Source organism: Emys orbicularis, chromosome 3 (genome assembly GCF_028017835.1).
Source record: "Emys orbicularis isolate rEmyOrb1 chromosome 3, rEmyOrb1.hap1, whole genome shotgun sequence".
Lineage (NCBI taxonomy): Eukaryota > Metazoa > Chordata > Testudines > Emydidae > Emys > Emys orbicularis.
The window spans coordinates 155,043,154-155,069,074 of NC_088685.1; the positions used below are offsets into that span (position 1 = coordinate 155,043,154).

At 46.1% G+C, this 25,921-nt stretch overlaps 1 protein-coding gene across 3 annotated transcripts in view; it reads right to left on the bottom strand.

The window, feature by feature from the left end:
* Window positions 1–5,180: 5,180 nt before the first annotated feature.
* Window positions 5,181–25,921, bottom strand: part of MOCS1 (molybdenum cofactor synthesis 1) — a 48,794-nt gene continuing 28,053 nt past the window's right edge. For 2 of the 3 annotated variants that reach the window (XM_065401904.1, XM_065401903.1), the window contains exons 5-11: window positions 20,759–20,820; window positions 20,352–20,463; window positions 18,929–19,041; window positions 18,095–18,205; window positions 16,225–16,345; window positions 13,534–13,596; window positions 8,786–8,873 (exon numbers count right to left, since the gene is read on the bottom strand). In XM_065401904.1, the coding sequence (XP_065257976.1) occupies window positions 13,541–13,596; window positions 16,225–16,345; window positions 18,095–18,205; window positions 18,929–19,041; window positions 20,352–20,463; window positions 20,759–20,820 (575 nt within the window). In that variant the 3' untranslated portion in view covers window positions 8,786–8,873; window positions 13,534–13,540. Of the gene's footprint in view, window positions 8,874–13,533; window positions 13,597–16,224; window positions 16,346–18,094; window positions 18,206–18,928; window positions 19,042–20,351; window positions 20,464–20,758; window positions 20,821–25,921 lie in introns of all 3 variants that reach the window. The other variant, XM_065401901.1, reaches the window with a different exon arrangement.

Genomic DNA, 25,921 nt, shown 5'->3' on the forward strand with positions numbered 1-25,921 from the left:
GAAGTAAAACTGTGGAAGTCCCCTCTTTCCCCAAGCCATTCTTGTGAGGGGGAGGTGGCAAAGAGTCCCCTCCCACTCCCTCCAAACAAGCAGGAGCACAGCGCTGATATGCTCCACAGATCACCAACCATCTGCTGGTGGCACTGGACCATTTGTGTGGAGGCTTTGCCTCTTTGCCCCAGCCTTCAGGCAACGTGGCTTGGATGGAGTCAGAGATTCCCACTGTCAGGAGATGGTCCCAGAACTGCAGAGGAGTTCAGTGCAGAAGTTCCTACATCCTGAGGCTGTCTTAACATTTGGGTGGATTTGTTGCTCATGGCTCACATGACAATGTGCACCTCTTCTGCCCTATCTGCAGATTCTGAGGTGGTAAAGGAGGGGGGGGGCTTTCTGTGGTCTGGGGCAGTGGTGGGTAAGATCCTTTCATGGGACTCTTCTGTCTACATGTTTATCCTAGGGGAGTGGTAGGGGCATCTCTAGCAGTAAGCTTTGACTGGCTTTTCTCTTCACACACTCGGCATCCTGATTTCTATTCAGGCCAAGTTCCAATCACTTTGTGTTGGATGCTGAGACTAAGGCAGTTTGGGGTTTACTAGCTTCATTTAAGGACAGGAACTTCACTCAGCCCTTTGTTTCAACCCCATCCTCATTGTATGCCAGCAGGTCATTAATCAGCAGAGGAGGAAGGAGACTGCACTGGGATCAGATGAGAAGGGAGACTAGGGGAGACAGAGCGGGTGTTTTCACTCACAACTGTATTTAGTGCAGCTACAAAGGTGACAGAGGGCCAGCTCTGCAGCTTGAAGTCCTGTATTACCCCCCTCTGTACAACACAGTAGTGCAAAATCCCCATTGCCCTGCCGTGGATGGGACTCTGCTAAGCATCAGCCACTACTTTGGTCCACTTGATCCTGGGCCTCGAGACTGAGATGGATGTTTTTAGTGCCATTTGTAAGGGTAATTGCTCTGATATGAGGCACCTGTGTACGTTGAAATGGACTGAGGCCAAACTTGCTTCACATTGGCCACCAAAACGACATAGCAGTGATTTTTGAAACTATGGATCTAGGGTGCATTATCAGTGAGCTGGAGGTGAATGGTTCTGTATCTCTTTCCCATAACTTTCTCTGACATGAGCCGAGTAGAGGTTCTATTCCCCAGGCGTGCAGGACTTGCACATATAACTCACCAAAATCTGTAAGTTACTCACTTAACGCGTCTCCTTGTTTTCAAGAACATCTCTTCTCTGCTTCTGGGGCAGCGTAGATGGAAAAGTGAACAAGGTGGAAGGCAAATTAATCTCTTTTCAAACAGCAAATAGGAGGTTTGAGTGGGGTCTCTGTGCCAAACCTGCTAACACAGCCAGTTATTGACACATAATCACTTTAACTGAGTAAGAGAAGCGCCACGTTACTGAGCAGGAACAGGTAATGAGAGCAGGGTGAGACTATGGAATGGTAACTGTGCAGCTGAACCCCAGCTACTAGCCAAGACTCAATGGGTGAGTATAACAGACCGACCGTGGGCAAGGAAGGGTGGAAGAAGTGAAATGATGAATGACTGAGGTTATGGTGCTAAGGTTATGTGATTGCTCAGTTTAGGCACATCCACTTAGACTGGCTCACTTCTAAAGATTTTCGTAAATTGACATTTCTTATAAGCATCACCCAAGTACGTTATATGGAGAAATTATCCATCTCTCCCCGTAGAAGGAATCGCTGGCAATCACTGTCAGTTCATTGTAGTAACTTGTAACATGGCACAGGGGCAAACTCAACCTGTTGAGCTAGAGAAAATTCAGAAGAGGCCGCTTCTCCTGAAGAGACCCTAACTGAAAACTTTAAGAGGGAGTTAAACATTATGTCAGGGTTAAGCTTAGTTCAAAAATAAACCTACACAAAGAGGTTCATTTCCATTACAATTAGTCTTTATTAAAAATGTATTGGAGCAAAATAAGCCTCTAAAATACCGACCCAGTTTACTTGTGCGTAATTAAGAACACACTTTGTGTGTTGGAGCAGGGGTACAAACATCACACACACACTCACTCTCTCTCTCTCTCTCTCTCTCTCCCCGGTGCCCTTTGGCAACACATTCTCATAAAATAAATGGACTCTCATGCTTAATTCAACATCTTATCTATATCAGAATAACTGCATAGTTCCAAGGCTTGGTTATGTAACAAGAAAATGTTATGGCACCAACAGAGCTGAGCTGTCAATTTGCCCCAACTATTCAGATTAAGAGACAACCTTACAATCCCCGCTTCCTCCCTACCCCAGATGCAGGAATTATAGTGAAATTCAAAGTCTGTGTGGGGGTCCTGGCTTGTTAGATCAACTATTGCACCATAGCAGACTTTCAGAAGCCGAGGAGCCACGTGTCCAAATGCACCATCATCTCAGGTTTAAACCTTGTCTCTCGCTGAATACAACTCATCGTTCCTCAACCCCTTGAATCAGGATGTCTGAGGTTTTAAAAACAAATACCCAACAGGCTGTAAAAAAAAATTTTTTTTTTTAAAAGATGTAAATGTAGGTGAACAAAAAGTGCTCGTGAAAGTAAGAGTCAACTTGGCTACAGCAAGTTAGGCAAAGGCAGAGTGCAGGTAGGTGTCCTTTCCCTATTTAGCTCAGCCAATTCACTTCAGTCCTGACATGTAGAAACCACTCTATTTGGTTTTAAGGTTGCCTATCACCATGGTATCTAAGGCGAGATCCTCCTGGGATTTCAGCACCCAACTGCTACTGATGTCTGGGAGTTAGGTGCCTAAATTCTTTTGAGGATCAGGGCTTAAGTGTGGTAACTGTGCTTCCAAGCCTGACCCCCCCACCTCCCCCAGCTCTGCAATAAGGAATTGTAGCAGGAACCTTCTGTGCATTAACCAATATTCTTCTTAAACTAGCAGAGATTCTCTGCCATGATGGCAAGGAATCAGTATGGTCTGATGTAGTAATAGGACTTTGTGTGCAGAATTATGGTATTTGAGCACCCAGAGTGTTTGTATCTTTCATTGCCTCAGTGCAGATAGAAGAGCTCTTAGTCACATCTCATAGTAACTGTAAGAAAACCAAACAGATTAAGTACCCGAAGTGCTTTTTGATAAAAATGCTGCTTTTCATGCTGTATGGCAGGGATCGGCAACCTTTGGCACAAGGCCCATCAGGGAAATCCATTGATGGGCCGGGACAGTTTGTTTACCTGCAGTGTCCGCAGGTTTGGCCGATCGCAGCTCCCACTAGCCGCGGTTTGTTGTTCCAGGCCACTGGGGACTGCGGGAAGCAGCACGGTACAGGCCGAGGAAGCTTTGTTCCCAATATTGGCCAGTGCTTCCCTACAAGGAACACTCTTCCCCTTCATGGAGGCGTGTGGGATAAAGAGAAGCAGGAAAGAAACTAACCAGGAATTCAGCACCCACTCAGTAGTTGAAACCCAGTGCAACCTGTAAGGGTCTAGCTCAGGGGTCGGCAACCTTTCAGAAGTGGTGGGCCGAGTCTTCACTTATTCACTTTAACTTAAGGTTTCGCGTGCCGGTAATACATTTTAGCGGTTTTTAGAAGGTCTCTCTCTATAAGTCTATATTATATAACTAAGCTATTGTTGTATGTAAAGTAAACAAGGTTTTCAAAATGTTTAAGAAGCTTAATTTAAAATTAAATTAAAATGCTGATCTTACGCCGCCGGCCCACTCAGCCCGCTGCTGGCCTGAGGTTCCGTTCACCTAGTTCAGCAGCGGGCTGAGCGGGGCCTGCGGGACCTCAGCTGGCAAGGGGCTGGCAGCCGGGACCCCAGACCGGGGGGTGCAGGAACTCCCCGTTTGGTGCTCAGGGTGGGGGGGTGAAAGAGTCAGGGCATGGGATGTGAGGGAGTGCAGGGGTCAGAATGGGGGCTGGAGGGGTCAGGACAGAGGGCTGGGGTGCTCACGGCAGGGGGCTGGAGGGGATATGCCCTGTCCCCACCTCTTCTCTGCCTCCTCCCTGGAGCAGCGAACATGCTGCGGCTCGGCTCCGGCTCCCCCTCCCCCTCGCAAGGGTGATCAGCTGATCGGCGGCAGGGAGAGGGAGGGGCAGGAAAGCACCACACTGGGGGATGAAGCGGGGGAGGGGAGAGCTTGGCTGCCAGCAGGACCAAGCTTCTGCCTCCTGCCCCTGCAGGAGAAATCGGTGGGCGGGGGGGGGCTGAGTGGGGTCAGGACCCCGGCAGGCAGCAGCGTGCCATCAAAAATCGGCCCGCATGCCGCAGGTTGCCGACCCCTGGTCTAGCTACATTGGGAGCGAGCATCCTAGCCCAGGTCTACAGCCTCCTGCTAGTGCACTAAAACTAGCTGTGTAGACATCGCTTTGATGTTGCGACTTGGACTGGAGGTCAGGCTCTCAAGTGTACCTCAGAGCAGAGCCTCCAACTGCCAACCTGAGCTGCAATGGCTACACAGCTCTTTTTAGCCCACTCTTTTTAGCACAAGTCTATTGAGCCACACTGGGAGGCTTGCTCCCAGGTGCAGTGTAGACACCCCTGAAGTGCTTAGACTCCTAATTCATTGGTGACCACTTCTCTCACATAGCTATGTAACTCCTCTACCATTAAGGTGTGTTCAGGTAGAACTGTGAGAGAGGTGCTAATTTAAGCAGTCTTTAAATGAAAGGTCTGATCAATATAAACAAACACACTGCCACCTACTTCTAGAGCCAAGTGGATTAGAACCAACTTGTGCCATCTGGTTCCACACAGGCACCCCATAAAGTCAATGGGATCCCCTAAGCCTATCTAGTGGGGGAATTTGGAACTTAGTGGTCATGGCAACACTATTATTACTGGGATGTTGTGGAAATGGCTCAGCCATAGAAAAATATATATTTCAAACTGCTAGCTGTACCCGAACACGTAGCATGGCTTAAAACGCACAGTGACTCTACAATGAACTCCAAAGTGCTTCCTTGAGTTAGTAAGAAAAGGGATTGGGCAATCAGCTGTATAGGAAAGAGGGTGGGGGTTAAAGGTTTAAATCTGACCGTGCGGTCCCAGTTTCCTGCACTAAACCTGAGCTAATCTCCTCCAAAGTGACTGGGATGTGCTTGATGCTGTCGTGTATAGTCTCACCACTGGATAAAATGTTTCTTGAAACATTAGGGAGCAGGCTGTATCAACAATCATAATCAATCACAAGGCAAAGGAAAGAATTCTTTCAAGTTACTTGAAAGCGCTAGTTTAATAGGAAAGCAAGGTTAATAAGGCTGTTTTAAAAACTTCCTCTGTTGTGTGTATCAAAGGGGGCGGCGGCACTGGTATCCAAAGGGCAGGAAACTTAAGCTACAGGAGCACACTATAAATTAAAGTTGGGGGCTCCTGGGCTACATCTACACTACAGGGGGGGGGGTCGATTTAAGCTACGCAAATTCAGCTACGCGAATAGCGTAGCTGAATTCGACGTATCGCATCCGACTTACCCCGCTGTGAGGACGGCGGCAAAATCGACCTCCGCGGCTTCCCGTCCACGGCTCTTACTCCCACCTTCGCTGGTGGAGTAAGAGCGTCGATTCGGGGATCGATTGTCGCGTCCTGACGGGACGCGATAAATCGATCCCCGAGAGGTCGATTTCTACCCGCCGATTCAGGCGGGTAGTGTAGACCAGGCCTTGGTCTTTGACGTTTAGGTAAAGCTTTCAGGTTACTGTTTAAAACCAAAATACAGCAGTGGTGAGCAAGTTAAAACAAAAAGGGGTTAAGAGTATTTGGGGTAGCCACTTATTGTTTGTTTGTTTTAAACAACCTGTTACTGCTGAAGTATTCCTCAACACTGGGGACTGTCTGACTTCATTTTTAAACACAAGGTTTAGAAGCGGAAAGGCTTTTGGTCTGCCAAGATCTGAATTAGGGACTTCTGTATCTTTCCAACCATAGCACAGGGTGGCACTAGCCTCTAAGATGGCATAGAGAGCTGGAATCCCTGCTCTGCTGGAGGTGTTTGATCTCAACTGTAGCAGGAGAAACTTTCAAAACTTGAGTTCAAGATTCTAAGGGAGAATTGTTTTTCAATTTAGACTGACAAATCAGTATATTTTGCTATGTCTATTCCCCTCTACTCCAAAAAACATGCAAAATGAACCCCTGCTTTTGAAGATCATCCTTGGCAAGGGGACCATTTCAAGTCCTGAGTGTTACCAACACCAAATGTTTAAAAATCATTACATGTGCCAACCCCCTGCCCAGGGTTCTCTTTGTTTGCCTTCTGGCTGAGCTTTTAGGATGAATGAAGGTCATACGACAAAGTTTTTCTCTTCGTAGTTCTCCTTGTGGCACTTTCCTTTTTTTTTTTAAAAAAAAAGGAGAGGTTCTTGTCTAGCCACATGCCTCAAGAGGTTCAGGCTTTAACAACCAAAATAGCATAAGACTCCGCAACATCAAGGACTTCACTTTTAGAAGACTGATTTTTCAGTCTTCTAAGTGCCTATTCCAATTTCTCCTCTCCTGGGTTCCTTTGACAACTATTGAAGGATTTCCTCCCCTTCCCTGGAGCAGAGTCAACACAGCAAAGGGATGTTTATGACCCTGTTTGCCAAAAGAATCACTGAGTTCAGCAACAGCAGCATTATTGATGGAAGAGTTAGCTCGGGCTTCCTCTGCTGGCTGGATGCAAAGTCTATAGAAGAAGCAAGCAGCAGACTAGGGTATCCCATGACATGCCCTTAGCTGGGGCTACAAATGGTCGCAGCAGGCAGGTGGATTAAAAAAAAAAAAAAAATCAATCTGCTGGAGCTCGGCTGGATTTCAAGTCCCAGAAATAAAAAATTAAGGGCCTGATTCTGCTCATGTTTTGAGGAGTTCTGGCCCTGACTTCTCTAAGGAGCAGAATGAGGCCCTTAGGCACAGCCCATAAACTTGCTAGAGTACAAAAACGTATGAAGTAGTTTAAACTGAGTCAATCATTTGACAGCCCATACTGGCTCTTTGGGGAAGCCTGTCATGGCTACCCAGTTTTGGTCATGCTTCCTGCTGGTTGCTCTGGAGTGGGGTAACACCGTAAGCTTTGATGTTCCTCTCCAGGCCATCGCTTCAGGACCCTGCAAGGAAGGGGGGGAAGGGGGAAGTGGCTTTGATGGACTGAGATTGATTCAGAACTGGCCTGTGAGCATGCAGGAACATCTAATGAGTTGGTTATGACAGCAGGCACAAGTGAACTACAGCAATGCAGTTCAGGGTGTGCAAATTACAGTTCCCCCTACCGCAGTAGCCCTCGGTATTCAGCATCATGCCCCTCAGTGAAATCAGAACTAGGCATGGGCTATTTGGCATCAGTCAACCAACATCTAATTTTCCATTCATGGACACAAGCTCCCATCCCCTGGCTGTGGTACTGATCAGACCCATTTAGGACCCAAGCAGGTGTGAGGGGTGTGACTATGTGACTTTGAGCTGAATAATTCCAGCTGATGGGCCTCTGTCCATTATTAAAATCTTTGCTCAATGGCTAGGACTCTAGAATGACTCCCCATTGTCTCCTTCTGAAGTTTCTTCCTATTTCAAGTTTGATGGGGAGAAAGGAGCAATTCTGAAGGCAGAGTCCTTGATCAAAGATACAATAAACTACTCCTTGTTGTGTTCATTTGCCAAGTGAATTCAATACTGATGAAGAGCACCTGACTAAGCACTGGATGGGTTACAGCAGCCAGGCCAGCTTCCCTGGCACCACCGGGCTGAAGGGCCTCAGTTTTGCCCCAAGGCCTAACAGAACCCTTGGCCCCTCTGCTGAGGTTACTGGCAAGGGTGGTGGTGGACGCCTGCAGAGACCTGTCCAGTAGTTGAACTGAGGAGCACCCAGCAGTGAGATGGCCTGGCCGTTCAGAGACTGTCACATTCTTTTATAGGATACCTGCTGCTGCTGTTTCCCCAGCCTGACTGCAGATATGGCACCAAAGCGGCCCACACCCTCAGTGCCCGCGTGGGGATGCTCCTGTGCCAGGAGAAGTGCTATCCACGCTGGAAGTCTCCCCTCTGCCCTCCCGTCTTGCTCACCAACTTCACCTCTTCGATGACTATGTCGTGAGTGACTGCTTTGCACATGTCATACACAGTCAGGGCAGCAAGGCTGGCGGCCGTCAGCGCTTCCATCTCCACGCCCGTCTTACCCTGGCTGTGGCACAGCGCCTGGATCACCACAGCCCATCTGCTCTCGTCCAGGCTCAGAGAGACAACCACATGGCTCAGAGGGATGTTGTGGCACAGGGGGATCAGCTGGCTGGTCAGTTTGGCTCCCTGAATCCCTGCGATCTGGGCTACTGCCAGCACATCCCCTTTCTTCAGCTGGTTCTGCCGCACCATCCCAAATGCCTTCTCACCCAGGCGAACCACAGCACTGGCAACAGCGGTCCTTTCAGAATCGGGCTTCTTTCCAACATCTACCATGGCCGCCCGCCCCTCTTGGTCAATGTGAGTCAGGCTGCTGGAGGGACCCCGTTCACTGGCGCACAAGCCAGAACCTATGGCTTTGGAGTGAGATCCTGGGCCCTTTTCTTCTGACTGGTTTCCAGCCGCAGCCCCCAAGTGACTGTCCACAGCAGTGTGGCTGGTGTGCTGAATGGAATGACTTCCTGTCCTAAGGCACTTTGTGTCCGAGCTAGAGCTCAAATTCTTTTGGAAGATGCAAATGCTGTGCGCCTGAGCTTGCAGAATTTCTGCTGCAAGCTGCTGTTGCTCTGAGTGAGATCCTGGCAAGGCATGCTGTCCTGTAAACACATTTTTCTTAAATGCTTTTCCCATCTGCTTGGATAAACTTGCTCTTGGCGTTAGCCAGTGGCCAGGTCTGTGGCCCCATTGCTTTGAACTTGGAGAATTCTGCACGGCATCTTGCAGTAGTGGGGTCGACTTCAATGCTGCCTCTGAAGAGGAGGATAAATAGAAATGAGACACAAGCTATTGCTACTAATTGGAAGGATACGCTAAATATATCTGAACTAGGATGCAGTCAGAACACTGCTCCCACTTTTATACGTTACCAAAAGCCCTAGGAAGCTGGGAATTGAACTCCATTTCCTTACTAAAGTTCAGACCTCCCCATGCTCATAGACTTGTTGTTATATTGACTTGCTTACCAACACTGCGGCTGGGTGCACGGTTATTGTAGGGTCACTCACAAGAGTGATTTGTTTTCAGTTTTAAAAAACCAACATTTGAGAACAAGAAGCCAAAGAATTACCTGGACTTCATCTTTGGGGAAAAAACAAGGTGGGGCAGGGTCTACTGCCTTCTTCTGTGACAGCGTGATTAAAAATGTCTTCCTCAACAAATAAGCATGCCAGGCTAATTTTTAAACAAACTTTTTCACTCCCTACTTTGCTCTCTCCTGCCCTCCAGCTCTGGCTGCCGCGCTCACCTTTTCCAGCGCGCTATTTAAAGTAGGATCATTTCACTTTCCTGGTTTCCGCTCCTAGCGGCAGCCCTTGGAGGTCAGCTGGGCCGACAAGCACCAGCTGCATTGCCTGCAAGTTCCTAGACAGGCTCCATGCTGGGAACCTCCCTCATCGCTGCCAGTTCTTACTGAGTTAATGATGTGCACGGCAGTCACTGGGAGCTCAGACTCCCTCATTGACACCCGTTTCCTCTGCCCTGGCCAGGAGCTCTGCCAGCTCAGTTTGGATCTTTATTTAAATCCACTGGGATGTAGCCCTCCTTGCCCCTCACACTAATCCCCCAACTTTGGCATTTCCACAGCGCCCACTGCCAAGCCCCACGACAGAAGGAGCCTGTTACATGCACAATGGAAGCGATTCAATTTATAATCCAAAGGAAGAAGGGGCAAAGAGGCAAGTAATGGCCACATCTTAACCTGCTTTTTTAAATGGAGGTCTCCCCTATGCTCTTCACTATTCCTTTAAGCGATACAGAGGCTCAGGTGAGGTTTAGTGGATCACAGATCAGCTAGCCCCTTGAAGCGGGACTCCTTTGGGAAACAGCAAGTTCAAGAGCTGTTCACAGAGGAGTCAGAGCAGCTCTCATGAGTGACACACACTGTGCTTTATTTTTCCCCAAGGGAAAGGCAAGGTCCCTACCTGCTTTGCTACTTTCTGGTAGAGTCCGAAGGACAGCCCACATTGCAAACAGCCCCTCACCACACTGTACTGGGTCTATTGCCTTGGATTAGCAAAACCTTCAAACGGAAGATTAGTGTTTATTTAACCTCTTCCCTGCTAGGCTCAACAGCCGTGCCATTCAGCTAGCTCTGGGGGGGGGGGGGAAGATTCTCTGAGCATCTTGGTTCAGAGCTAGAATGTAACTGTCTTTAGCTTTTAATCAAGACAACGGGCTAACTTCAGCTATGGAGAAAGCAGAGGCAGCTCCCCTGGAGTTGTGCCCTCTCACACTAGGGCTGAATGTGTTTGTACATCTGTGGTGTCACCGAGTGATGGAGGGGCTAAAAGAAAGATTCTAACAGGTCATTAACTAGGAGTGGTGGGGGTCACCAAGAACTCATTCACTAGCACTAATCCGATTTAAGAGGGAAACCTCATGAAATGGGGCCTACTGGCTGCAGCCCATCTTGTAATGGACACTACACTAATGGTGCAACAGCATAGAGAAGAAGCTTGATTTTTTTTTTTCCATACAGGTCTTGGGACACCTTGAACCTTCATTTAAGAAAAATCAAGAATTTAAGGTAAGTGAGACCTTCAGTCCCCTGTACCTTCAGTAGCCTAAGCTCTGCAGGACTGAAGGTAAACTCATGCAGAGTGCCTGAACTGGGGGGCTGGGCTGTAAGAGGAATTAAGAGCTCAATACCCCAGGACTGAAGCTGCTCAGGAGTGGAGCATCAGTCAGTACATTTGGGAGGCACATAAAACTTCTGTTTAACTGACACTGGTTGAGTAGACGAGTTCAGAAGACGGGGGTAAGTGCGATGAGGCACCCTGCAGTCATGCACTTTAGGGGTGCAGCACAAGCTGCCTCTTTTATACAAGTTTCCTTTAAATCCCACACAATGGTACCTCTGTCCTCACCCACATTGTTCCCGTAACACAAAAAGGCAAAGAGCGAGACCATGAACTTCCATGCCTGTGCTGGATACAATGCACTAGTAATTTTCTACTGCTGTAACTCAGCAGTGGTTTGCTTGTACCTTATTAGTAAATCTGCAAAGCTAAAATTGGTTTCACCACTGAAAAATTTCCAACTGACATAAAAGAAGGCAGAAGGACTCTCCCATCACAAAGGTGAAGCTGGGAGGAGAACAGCCTATTCTTAGTATTTCTATTAAGGAAAACAGTTACAGGACAGACCAAATTAAGTAAAGAAGATGGGTTTAGCTTGCTAGGACAGCAAGAGAGATTAATCATTTCCATTGCATTAGATTTGGTTAAATGAATTCCATGTTCTCTCTACCTTCTGTCTGTTCGCACACTAGCTTTAATTGAACCCTGCAATTAAACACTCAAATTAGGAAATCCCCCAATCTGCTTTCCATATGTAGCCATGGTCTGCACATCACATTGTGTCATCCTTGACTCAGCTCCAGTCCTAGAGACTGTACTGTTTATGCAGAGAATGCCAGTGGTTACTTCTCAAGATGGGGAAGAACAGGACAGACTTCTGCTATCATTGCATGTAATCAGACTGCTATTCCAAAAGAAGCTGGATAGATCCCATCTCTGCATCCAGACCTCCCACCCTTCCTCCTCCAAATGCTATTTTAAAAATTAAAGAGAAGCCCCACAGATAGTTTAATAAATGACAGTGGATGGAGGTCTAGTTTGGGAAGTAAAAGAGTTTACTTTTCATCCCATTCAAAAACCCAGCTCATCCTCATTTTGCAGCCTGTGAGACTGCTCTAATTGTACTGTTTCCCCCTTTTCTGGAACGTAGTAGAGCAACTCTGGCAACACAGCCAAAGAACCAAGCAAACCAGGAATTGCCTGCACAGTTCAAGCTGTTCACCTACAAACTCAATATAGCAGAAGACAGCACGGTATCAAAGAAATGAGAATTGGAAGAATCTTGAGTGAAACCTTTCTTCTGAGAGAAGGGTGAGGGGGAGAAAAAAAAAAAAAAAAAAAAAGGCAAAAGCCCCTATTAATACGACACTCTGCAGAATCCAGTTGCAGAGAGACTGAGTGAAGTTTACTAGAGTACGGATTAAAGGAACGGGTTTTGTAAATCTAAGGAATGTTACCTTCCCAACGATACAATTGTTTGTTCCCAGTCTAGGTACTTGCAGTTGCCCATTCTTGCCAGCTTTGAGTTACCAAGTTATAATCACATATACATAATAGCTGATTTACAGCTTTGCTTGGAAGAGAAGAAGTGGGCTTGAAATAAAATGTTTTCCCCCTTGATGTATCAGAGCTTCTTAGCAAGGAATAATGATACTTAAAGCACCTTCCATCCAAGGATCTCAAAATGCTTTTACAAATATTCACTGAGCAATCCACCCAACATTTTTCTGCCCCTTCCTTATAAATGGAGGGAGATACAGGCACAGAAAAGGCAAACCTACTTGGCCAGTGTCACATAAAAATCAGTAACACAGCAATGAATAAAACCCAGGAGACACAATTCTTTATTCTGACCACTAGACTATTGGATTAGGGAGTAAATGGTTTGAAATCTGTTCTCCCCCACCCCCTCTGAATTAGAGCTGATTTGTGCTTGTGAATGCCAGAGAACTCTCGGGCAAGCATTCTAGCCAAGGGTGGGTTCAAAAATGATGCCCCTGGGAAGACAAGGGAAAAAGAAGAATAATGCACTCTCATTGCTCCCCCCCAGGCTTTAGTCCAAGGCATTAGGGATTCAGACACGATGGATAGGGGTGCTATATAAGTACCCGACAGCCACTAGGCTGCAATTAGTAAGTGGTATTCTCACCCCATGGTTTATGCAAGTGAGTCCTCACACTGTTCATTAAATTAAATGCCAGGGTTTTGAAACCCATTTGTCCAGATTCAGGGGATATGGGCAGTGAGGTGAAGGAGCAAGATTTTCCTTTGGTAGCTATGCCACAATACCCGAGTGCAGGGACCCCAGTAGTGTGTCACCATCAAGGAATTCTACCCCAGCAATAAAGTGAAGCCTGCATCCTTTAAGTTTAATGTTTATGCTGCAATTGTTCAAGGTACCAAAATCTCAGCCAGATCCTGCTTTATAAGAAACACCCAGAAGTGCTGTAGTATCATTGTCCTGGTCTTGCTTAATGCAAAGGAAGCAAACAGGAGACACAGTGGCAAAGGCCTTAACATGTAACTTTGAAAGCCTAACACTTTTTTTTTTAAAAGCTCAAAATGGACATTGTTTACAGCCATATAAATGATCTATGGCAGGATGACAGGCTGAAGTTGATGGATGAGTCACCAATTCTCCCCCCCCACCCCTTTTTTCGTTGATCGACTTAAAAATGACCACATTTCTTAAAATCAGTTCATCTCTGCCCAAAGTGAAATAGAAATATACGCAGCTTAGGAAAAACAAAACAAAACAAAACAAAAAAAACCCAACCCTTTCCACTCCCCAGAGATGTAACCCTAATAAAACCATGGTGTGTGTATTACGTACTGATTTGTCACCCACCGATCAGGATCATTGGCCGGTTCTTCATCTGGGAAATGTTAAACATGCCTAGAAATAAAATAATGTACATGTAAAAATTACTAGTTTTTTTTTTTTAAACACATTTTAAGTCATTTGTTTTCTTCTTCTATTTATTTTCTTCTGCTGTCCCCCACCCCGTCATTCCTAACCCACACACTAGGAGAAGGAGAGCCCAAAAAACTAACAAGAAAATACCAATTAACTCATTAAAACATGGTCTGAGGACAATATGCAAGTGCCCAAGTACAGAGCTGCCATCACACAGTGGAGCCTTTTCCCAGAAAGTCTCCTATAACCAGACTTACTCTCTGCATGTTACAGCAGTCAAATAATTCAGACTGACTGGAGAAGGATGGTCCAGTGGTTAGAGCACTAGCCTAGGACTTGGGATACCAAGGTTCGATTCCCTGCTCTGCCACTTCCTGTGTTATGTGAGCAAGTCATGTAGGCTCTCAGTGCCTCAATTCCCCATCTATAAACATGGGGATAATAGTATTTATATGGCCTCCGAAGGTTTGCAACAATAACTACATTAAAAGATTGTAAGATACTCAGTTACTATGGCGATGGGGGCCATTTAAGTACCTTAGACATACTGTCATATTTCAGCAGCAGCAATGGTATTTCACAGTATAGGTAAATAGGTTACACATATAACTGTATACCTCTCAATACACCTGTATACCTTCCACTACAAGGCAGGCTAATACTGAGAGACCCCAGGATTGGTGGTACGGGGACGAATGATCTGGAGGCAGCAGGGAACACTGAGCTGGCATATGCTGATGACTTCAAATTGTTCCGAGTAGTAAAAAAAAAAAAAAAAAACTAGTGAAAGACTCCAGATGGACATACAGTTTAGATTTACTGGACAACATGGTGGCAGACCCAACTGTGTTTGGGTAAGAGTTGTGCACAGTGAAAATTAGTCTACGCTCATATACTGAGGAGTGCTGAACGCGTCAGATTCCTCCCAGGACATGAAGATGTCTGCTCAGTGTACAGAGGCAGCAGGGTAAGAAAAGCATCAGACTGTTTGGGGATTGGAATGACAGAAGATGAAAAAACCTGGATTTATCCCCTCGTTTGAGATCGCACACTCAGCTTTGGTCACCTCACCTGCAGATAGATTTACTAGGTCCAGAGAAGGACAATGACAACGGTTAGGGATTTATAAGAGAACTAAAGAGTCACTCAATAAAATTAATGGCAAGTGTATTTAGAACAAAAAAGGAAATACTTCCTCGCAGCATGGCGTCAGTGTCTAGAATTCACTGCGCAGGCTGTCAGAGTTCCATTCGGCAGCTGAATTTTTAAAGACAGCTGGACAAGATTTGTGAATAAAATCATTTGCAAGTATGCCAGCTGAGAGAAGAAGAATCCAGTCTCCAGCATCAGGGTGTAAATGCATCACCACAGGGGTTATGAAACCATTCCCCATCCCCAGAGCAGTGCTGCAGAACCAGCTGTGTCTTAGCAGTTTCTCTCAGCTTGCTCTGAAGAATCAGTACTGGTCACAGTCAGAAACAAGAGATTGGACTAGATGGATCAGCAGCCTAGCTCCGGTACTTGTGGTCTTCATTTAATTCTAATGAGAAAACGTGGCTCTCTCAGAATGCTGCAAAGTGGAAAGGCAGGCAAGGGATTGCATTCATAACAACAAGAAGGTAGGTTGACTGAAAATTACAGGGTTGCCACTAGGTATGGTAATAACCAGACAGGAGAAGGGCCGGAGATAAAGCTGCCAGAGACAGAAAGTGGTTCTCCTGAAATGAGGCTGAAGGCAGGAGAACAGCAAGAGGGGGTTGCTGGCTGACCTTCCCAACCCAGAGGGCTGAAGGCAGGAGGAGCAGCAGAGGGAGTTGCCTGCTGGCTCTGAGCCAGAGCCAAGGGCCAGAGAGGACCAAAGGAAAGGAGAGCAGCAGATGGCTTTAGTCGTTGGACCCCGAGGGAGTGAGGGATGCTCCCCTAGCAAGGCTGCATGAAGAGGCCATGGGACTATCTGCTGGGAAGAGCAGGGGTGCACCCCAGAAGGAAGCGTTGGGGTGGCTGTCCTAGCAGAGGAACTGACAAGGACTGATAAGGAGCCTAGTTGTGACAGAAGACAGTGAGGTATAGTGCGAACAAGGACTGTGTGCACTGGGGTGATATGGACTGTGTTGTAATCTACTGGCCCCAAGCAGAGGTGTTGTTTAAGTAGATCCTGAAGTGGAGGCGTTTGGGTTACTCAAGAGGGAAACTGAGGTGAGGGGCCACTTGCAGGACAGTCTCAAGGCCACAAGGGGGCACCCAGGAGGAGGGCACTCATTTACAGCCACACTCAGAGTTCTATTTACAACTCCAGAAATCCACACGGTGGCTAGACAGCCTGGGTTCCAGCTCAGGAAGTGGGTAAGAAAGCTTCAGAAAAGTACCCAAATTTCAGAGTAACCTTGGAACGTTGAGGTTGGCCTGTCACCAGTTGCCTCATTAAGACCAGTGGCAGATAATGCTCCTAATCAAGTGGGAACCTCAGAGTTTCCTCTCCTGAGTCACTGTAATTCCACAAAATAGCTTTTCCCTCCCTGCTACCAGGTCTTGCGAATCATCCATTCTATTTTAGAAAAGGGCAGTTTGTCCTAACCCCTCATTATTACTTGTACACAGTAAACATACCTGCATGCTGTTTCTTTTTTCTGCCCACTGCTTCTCCTATAATTTGAACCAATTCGTCCTCCGAAGCACCGGACCGTAGGTGATCCCTCAAGGACACTTCTGAGTTCCCAAAAAGGCACACCTGCAATAAACCAAGGGGAGAAGACACAGTGAATAAAGCTAGCCGGGAAACACTATTCCTATTACAACCAACGTCAGCATCCTGGGTAAAAACCGAGCAAAGCATTCAAATAATAGAAAGGCACAGTCACTTCCCAGCCATGCATCTGGGTCTCTGTAGGGTATGACACAGCTGTCTTGTCTCTGCATAGCTCCTTGCAGCCTTGAGGGTCTCTGAGTCAGCAGAGGAGGGAAGCTGTGCAAATCCATACCCTTACAAAACCTAAATGGGGGGGAAGGGGGAAGCACAGGCCTTTGAATGAACATGTAAGAGACAAACCCTACAGTACCCAGATCTCCAAGCTCATTGTCAAGGATGAACATTTCTAATGTTAATTTCTAGCGTTTCATGGGATGGGCTATAAAACTAGAAACTCACTGCAGTACTGGGTCTGGACGACTGACCACTGGATAACACGATTCAGTGGCCTGCTGGGCTGCAATGCACAAAATTCAACTCAGAACAGGTCCAATGTCTGGGAGCCAAACGATGTTTTGCTGTGAACCCAATAGGATCCACTACTACAGCAGTTTACCTGAACATCAGGCAGCAAAAAAACAACCTGGTCTATGGGAGAACAATGGCTACAGTTCTCCTAATTCTAGTACTCCTAAAGCCACCAGCTAGCCATTTACTTTAGGAGTATATAGAACTGGACCATCTGGAAACACAGCAGGCAGGCAGAGATGTCATGAGATTTGTTTCCTTCCTTCATCTCTCCTGCTGTTGTAGGTCTTCTTGCACCATGGCCGGGCTGAGGGATGCCCCAGCTAGTTCCCAGGGGTAATCCAGGAAGGAAGTATTCAAGCAGGAGGCTTTTTAAAAGTTCCACAGCTACTGCTTCTATATTTTAAAGTGTATTGCAATTGCTGAGAATGCACACAAACTGTTTTGATGCCAATACAAAGTTGCCATCCCTGTCATGGGATTACTTTGTTCCTGGGCAAGTTGCTTTAGTACAATTGTGCCACCTTCAGCTAACTTAGAGGACACCTACTCTTTTGTCAGCAAAGGGTCCTGAACATTGACAAATGGATCTCAACATACGAGTATTGAAAGGTATATGGAAAAACATGGAAAATGAGTGGTTTTGACCCTATTATGGTCACTTACACATTATTTCTGTCCAAGTTTTTTTTTTTTTTTTAATTTGCTATTGTCCCACATAACACAAGATTGTTTGAAAGTAAAAATAAGGAATTTTATTCCCCCTGTTCACTTTCTGCATTTGAAATCAGTTGGCATACAGTCAGTCTCACTGTGACCTCTGTACAGTCAGGGTCACTGGTGTGTCAACATAGAACACACTTTTTAAAAAAAAAGAGAAAGGAAAATCTGCACATATATAACCACAGAAGTTAGCAGGGGGACTCAGGCAGGCTGACCTGAAACTATTTTTTTTTTTTAAACTGACAAGATTTCACACTGACATTCTTTTAAATCTGAGTGCTACACAATGGAGCAATTCTTGGGCCATCAATTCCTCTCCTTACATTGCAGTTTACAGAGTACAGTCAGCATCTGAACGCTCCTTCTCCTGTCCCCCTGACCACCCCCTTCCATTCTATCCCTCTCTAAATCTCACCCTCACTTTCCTTCCCCTCTCCACTACTGCCTCTTCCATCTCCAACACCGTTCCATTTAAGAGAAGTAATTCAACCCCCTATTTCAGCTCTAAGTCGGTGAAGGACGTCTTGTTTCATTGCCTACCTTCAGGTTCCCATCTGCGGTTATCCTCAGCCGATTGCAGGATCCACAGAAGTGCTCTGACATGGAGGTAATAAAGCTGATCTGCCCCTGGAAATCTGGTACCTTGTAAGCCTGAAGCAGCCCCGGGACAGAAGAATAGATCAGGGTGGATACAAGTCAATGATATTTACATGTTTTAAATGGATTTGTAATTTAAATTAGGTACATTTTTCTTTTGAAAAAATAAACCTGGTTAAAATTAAATTTGAAATGACAACAACCTGTGTTAAGGCCTAAACTTATTTTATATTAAAATTATTTAAGCAAACAAAAACATTGCATCAATGACTGCTCCTCAACTTTTAATGAGTTTAAGGGGTGCCTGTTTTGGTTTTCTTTTCTTTTTTAATTATATACCGAACCAGGGGAGATTAAGACCTGTCACCTCTAGATCCCACGTTTAAATCAAGACTAAAATAGGATTAAAGATATGGCTAGAGAATACATGTTTAGTATTCCTCAGACCTTGGAAACTCCTATGAGCGACACAACCAGAACCCTCTCTCTGGATACTCCCCAAAATAAGCCCCAACATGTCTACCCCCCTGACATTCACACCTGACAGACAAGTAATTGGTAGGTGCCTGGTATTTCCATGGGAAAAGTTAGTGACAGTTGCTCACTGAGGCTGTGTGCAGGCAGTTTGATCAATGTCCTTGGGATCATTACATAGGTGGCTATGGAGCATTATGCCACATGCTAATCCTCTTTGCTCCAGCCATTCCAAATACAAGTTGTTGTGCACTTTGCTGAAGCCTTGGGTCTCCCTTCATAGTGTTCTTAGCCTGCACCCACCTTGGCTGTGCTGGAGGCCTCACAGGGCAGCTTCTCCAGGTCAGGCCATCTCTGCCTGACTGTATCCAGCATCTCCTTATAGCTCACCATTTTCTTGAAGTTCCACTTGTTTCCTAGGTTTTAAATCAGCACAAATTTAGCCACCAGGAGTTTTTAAATAGGAAAGAACAAAGTCCTTTTACCTGGATTTCAATCACCCCTTTCAACACCCAAACTGTGAGGACCTGTATTGACCCTTACAATTGATTGTTCTAGCAATCCTTGTCTTCTTGGGTAAGAGGATGCAATGAACGGTGAACCAACCTGGACTGGTCAGGAAGGGCAAGGGTCTGTAGAGAGACAATCAGAACAACAGTCTGTGTCGAAGTGGCAACAGGGTCCTAGCCGGGGGCTCTGCATCCACTAGCTCTGGTGCAGATTTGTGGCTTCTGCCCTTGTGCTGTCACAGTTTAATGCAGAAGCTGAAGATAAATTATTCCAACATGGAATAGCTTGGGGAGATGGCCCCAGTTTTCCTAAAATGGGAATGGAAGGGGGAGATGGAGGGCCTTTCTGGAAAGAGTTAGCAGGAAAAGTGCACCCCAACAAAGAGCAATATTGATACCATGAGCACGGAGGACACTTTCATTCTGGAGCATGGGAAGCAAAGAAGCTAGAATCCTGGGTTCTTGAAGGGCACCATGGGTATGTCTACACAGCAAACAAAAACCCGTGCTGGCCCATGCCAGCCAATTTGGGTTCATGGGGTTCAGGCTGCAGGACTGTTTCATTGCTGTGTAGATTTCTGGGCTTGGGCTGGAATCTGAGCTCTGGAACCCTCCCACCCCGTAGCGTCCTAGAGCCTGGGCTCCAGCCCGAGCCCAGAAGTCTACACAGCAGCGAAACAGCCCTGCAGCCCGAATTGGCCGACACTGGCCAGCCACAGGTTTTTCTTTGCAGTGTAGACGTACCCCATGTCTGAACTCAACATACGCAGAACAGCCCACTCCATGGACAAGTACCGTGATAGAAAACAGATGTGAGGAAGGAGCTAAGGAAGTTTCACAGGCGGAGCATAGCTTATAATGGTGACACCATTCTGTTTCCATGAGATTTCCCTCGCAGGAAAGGCATCTCCAATATACAACAAGCCAGACCCTCCTCCAGCCCCTGGCCATTGCAGGGCACCCAACTTCCCACCCACTACACGCTGACCTGTCATCCACCTGCCCTGCGTCCTTGGACACAGCAGTGAAAACTACAGTGGCTACTTTACACAAAGCTTCTCTTAGGTTTAAAATAGGGGTTCAGGCACCCCGCAGGAGACAGTCAACGCAATCAGGTTTCAGAAAAGAAGCCCAAGTAGCGAAGACTTGTCAGCCAGATTCACTCCCCCCGAGAGAAGGCAAAACTGCACAGGCAGTTACAGACCAAGAGTACTCACCGTCGAAGGGCATGTATTCGATGAACCGCACGTCGAGCGGCTGGTTCTTCGTGAGCGCCACAAAGTCCAACAGCTCATCCTCATTGAGGCCTCTCATCACTACACAGTTCACCTGGAGGGAGAGAAGGAACCTGAACCCATTGTGCAGAGAGCCTGGTGTTCCCATGCAAGATCTCAATACCCTGAGGCTCTGAATGAAAAATGTCTGAGTCAGCTACACAAGGTGAAGAGGTGGGATCACCCTTATGTCCTGGGAAGGCCCTAGAATACTACTGGAAAATGTCTAATATTTACAAAAATTGCCAACCTCTGAAGGGAAAAAAACAAACCCAACACCCCAAAAAGGCAAAGCATCAAGTCAGAGTAAAACACAGGGTTCAAGAGCACTACACAACAAATGATCTTACCTTAACAGGATTGTACCCCAGTTCAACGGCTTTGTTGATTCCTTCCATTACCTTATGAAAGCCTAAAATGGAACAAGAATTAAGTCTTAACAAAAATGTAGATGAGCAAGTCAGTAAGTATCAGACAAAAAGATGGCAGAGACAAAACAGCTTGGCCCAGTAGATGGTACTGAAGTCAAGAGACTTTTGTTCTGTCTTCAACTCTGCTGCTGTCGTCAACTTAGTGTGACCTTGGACAAGTCACTTGAGGCCAGATTTTTGAAGATATTTGGGGGCCCAAAAAATGCAGAGTTGCTTAATGGCTTGTGGCACCTTTGCTTTTTTTTGGCACCCAATACCTTCAAAAATCTGGCCCTGAACTTCTCTGTGCTTCAGCTTTGACCATCACTACCCCCAGTTTCACCAACGTGGGAGAGCATCTATAAAAAGTGCTCCCGGATTTAAGGGGGGAAAAACCCCACTAAATAATTGCTAAAAGAGGCCATCAGGAGAGGTGTCTGTTGCATTTTTGCCTCTGCTAAGACTGCAGCACGTCACTTTCTGTAAGTTGACCACTCTGCAACGAGCTGCTAAATGAATCAAGAAATGGACAAAAATGCCAGAATTCCCAACTTGCCCCTGACCACAGATTTTTATTGGTTCCTGGAAAAGCTAATGGCTTTGACTTTGGTTTTAAGGAGACAGGTGACTTTTCATGGCATCCTCATTTTATGAATCATTTGAGCCGTCACTTTGATGGGCACATTGAAAGAGAGCTTTTACAAAACCAGTTCAGCTTGGCCTTTGACCTTCCGGAAAGGATGAGACAAGAATCAGAAACTGCAGTGACCTCAGCAATAGAAGTGCTTAGCCTCATCCTCTCATATTGCATCTCCACCCCATCTCCCACCTCCAGACAGTGAGTCCACTCAATACTTATTCTTCCTAATTGCCAAGAAGCTAGACAATTCATGAGTCCAAGGGCCTTGGAAAAATCTGAACTCCCTTCCCATGCTCCCTATAACCCCACCCCAAGTGATAATCCAGTTTCTTTGTTAAAGTTAGGAAGAGAACTAGCAGAAAACGTTGTTCCCTGCTGTGAACAGGTGGCCACAATGTCTAGTTCCTAGGGGACACGTGTTGACATAAAAAACCATCATCAGAATAAGCACCAAGTGTCCCTCCACGTGCTCATTGGCAGTCCAGGCAGTGGTCCCACAAAAGAGGGGTTCATACACATTAAGTATTGTAAGCTCTTCGGGGCAAGGCCTTATTTTTGTTCTGGGTTTGTACAATGTCCAGCACAATGGAGTCCTGGTCTGTTGGATTGGGAAGTGCCCAGCACCCTGTGGATGCTACTGGAAATAAGCAAGTGCCTTTGTGTCTCCAGGGCTGCCCATCCTGTCCCTTTCTCCAGTACTCAATACACAAAGAATGCCACGAACAAGATCAGGGAGCTTTAACCCATCTGCTCCCTGGCTAGTTCAGAGCGGGCACACCAAACGGGGTGCACAGGAGGGAAGCAGAGGATGCCAGTCCCACTGATCGTTTCTGACCCACAACTGCAGCTCCTTTAATGCCAGCCCTGCAAAGCAGAAGGATGAAAGTGGGGTGCAGGGGTGAAGAGCACAGGGCTAATAAACTAAAGAACTGATGCAAACATCAGCTGCTTGAATTCAGAACCCGTTTGCTTTCTCCTCCTCACAAGAGTGTTTGCTTTGCTGGCACCTAGGAAGCCCATGACATCAACGGTGGGTTTTATTCTCATTAAGCGAGCTGCAGACTAAACATGGCAGGGGAGATCATAACGCACTGCTATAAACATGTCCCAGAGTCACGAACAGGGACTGGGAAGCCCAGCAACCTCTCAGAAGGACTGAACGGAGAGGGGATAGTGTGACTTTGGCAATGCCAAAAGAGGATCCTTAACTGAACCCCCAGAGGCCAGTCATCAAAACACAGCCCCAAGCAGCAGATCAAAGACACCAGGCATGCCCAAGTCCATGCACGCTTGGGCTTAGCCGGGTAGGGGTGATCTGAGGAGGGTTACAGCTTGTGATGTATAAACAACTGTCCTTCTCAATTCTTCCTCTTATTCCCAGCCACACTCACTCAGTCCCTCAGACTCTCTGAGGCAGGGTCCTATCCAGGCAAATGTGTATGCTCACAACCCCTTTGGATTGGTCTCAGCTGGGATTCCACCTCCCAGATTTCATCCCTGCAGGAGAAGTAGTTTGAAGGCACAAGTTCAAGGGTGTGATTGTGGGAGGCTGTCATCGCATCGCCTCCAGGGGCGATCTGAAAAAGCGAGGGAGGTTGTCAACTCATTTCGACCATCTGCATAGAAGTGCAGGTATTCTCCACTGGCTCATTCCATAGGGCGTGAAGGGCAGGAAGGAGCTGAGACACCATGTTCCTCATTTTCATGCATCTGAGTTACTTATGTGGCTCCTGTTACTCAAGTAGCAGAGCATCTCACAATCTTCAGTGCATTTATCCTCCATATCTGTGAGGTAAGACTGTACTATTATCTCCATGTTCCCGAAAGGGAACTGAAGGCCCAGACAGACTAAGGCCCAGATCCTCAAGAGGTATTTAGGTGCCTAATTCTTATTAAAAGAAATGGGAGTTTGGTGTCTAAATACCTTTGAGGATCTGAGCCTAAGTGACTTTCCCAAGGTCACACAGGAAATCTAAGGCAGACCAGGTCTCCTGAGTCACAGGTCAACATCCCAACCACTGCGCCATCCTCCCTCCCTCCCTAATGTACTGTTTATTCCTCAGACTCCAGCATAACCACTGTAAAAGTTCCCAGGCAATAGGATTACTAAGCCTTGGAAAACCCCCTGAACCTATAGAACCAGAACCCTTTCTCTGGATACCTCCCCCAAAATAAGCCCTAAAGTGTCTGCCTCACTGTGCTTTCACATTATAACTCGACTCATCCCTACGGTGAACTCTTCCATTCACTATAAAACTTGGTCTAAAGTCATGCAAAAGTACTTTTTTTTTTTTTTTTTTTTAAATGGATGCAACTAAAAAAGTCACCCACTTTTGGAGTTATTGGTTTCACCCTATTTCTCCTTCACCCAAAGTCTTAGAAAACTAGTAACTTTACTCTTACCTTCCTTTTTATACAGTTTATTAAAAACCCTGGGGATTTCCCCATCTCTCCCCTGCACCTTTGGGCTCAGCAGCACTCTCCCCTTTCTGTGGTTAAAAGACTTTTTTTTCCAGAACATATATACCGGTAATTACGCCTTTCCCTCAACAAGTTTTAGTGAGATGTAGTTTATAAGCAGCACATTGCTAATGACTCCCAATCAGATATCCAGAGCTGCTGCCATGTAATTCAGGAAGCTGCAGGATCAGGTGTGTCCCTTCAATAGCAGAGAACGAACATTTCCCACAAGTGCCTGAAACTGGCTAGTCTTTAAGTGCAGGCAGCGAAAAGCAAAGAGTGGACAGGACTCCCAACTGTGCCCTGGTACAGCCAGGTATTTTCCTGCACTGTTTACCATGAGGCCACCACACCAATGACATTGCCTCTCTAACTTTCTCATCTAGGGAATGTTCATTTGTGTGAGATCTGTATCCAAACACAGTGAATTTCCTCATCATGAGCCAGATTAACCAAACGAGTACCCAGAGAAAGAGAGCGACCACCTTTCCTCACCTGTCAGACACGGATCATGCCACGCTCTAGGTTTATTCTGGTTGGGGAGCACAGTGAAACCTCGGCTCCATGGCCGAGTGCTCAATAGGTTACAGTTACTTTCTGTAGCCCTGCAGAGTTTTAAATAGCTTGTTCTTGACTTTACTGGTACTGCAGCACCATCTAGTGGCTAAGGGGAGACATTGTCTCTAAGCTAGCAGTCCACATAGGTTCACAGACACTGAAAAGGGGGGGGGAAGGGGCGGTTTGCATTCAAAAATATAAGGGTGTGATGATGAATTTAATGTTGGGGGGGGGGGGAAATCTACCAAACCTGAACATTTGGGTTGAACTTCATGTTGAGCATTAAGGTTCATTTAAAAGGAACTTTTAACATTTCCCCACCATCACATTTTGTATTTGTTGTTGTCCTAGGTCTCTGAAATTTACATTTGAATTCACTAGCTAGAAAAAAGTGATAGGACTCATACCCCTCATCAGTGACCTCAGGCTCTGTTTATCCACATTAAAGAGTACAGGATGGACAGCAGTACTAACTACACACATATAAAACCAACATAGAATGATAGAAATGTAGGATTGGAAGGGACCTCAATAGGTCATCAAGTGCAGTCCCCTATGCTGAGGCAAGACTAAGTATGATCTAGAGTTTCTAGACCATCCCTGACAGGTGTTTGTCTAACCTGTTTTTAAAAACCGCCAATGATGGAGATTCCACAACCTCCTTATGTAATTTGTCCCAGTGCTTAGCAACCATTATAGTTAGGAAGTTTTTCCCAATGTCTAACCTAAATCTTCCTTGCTGCAATTTAAGCCCATTGCTTCTTCTCCTGTCCTCAGTAGATAAAGAGAACAATTTATCACCTTCCTCTTTACAATCTTTTATGTACTTGAAAACTCTGACTTTCTCCAATTTGTCCACATCTTTCCTGAAATGTGGTGCCCAGAACTGGACACAATACTCCAGCTGAGGCCTTATCAGTGCTGAGTGGAAGAATTATTTCTCATGGCTTGCTTACAACACTCCTCTGCTAATACATACCAGAATAAGTTTTGCATTTTTTTTTGCAACAGAGTTACGTTTGCGACTTATATTTAGTTTGTGATCCATTATAACTTCCAGAACCTTTTCTGCTGTGCCGCTATAGGATTTCAAGTGTACTAAAGTGAGATATATCACATTTACTCCTGCCCCCCACATCCACAAGGCTTATTACACTGTCAAAGAAGAATATTAGGTTGGTTTGACATGATTTGTTCTTGACAAATCCATGTTGATTGTTACTTATCACCTTATTATCTTCTAGGTGCTTACCAATTGATTGTTTATTTGCTCCATTATCTTTCCAGGTACGGAAGTTAAGCTGACTGGTCTACAATTCCCTCGGTTGTCTTTATTCCCCTTTTTACAGATAGGTACTCTATTTGCCCTTTTCCAGTCCCTCTGGGATCACTCCCATCCTCCACAAGTTCTCAAAGATAGCAGCTAATAATGGCTCAGAGATCAC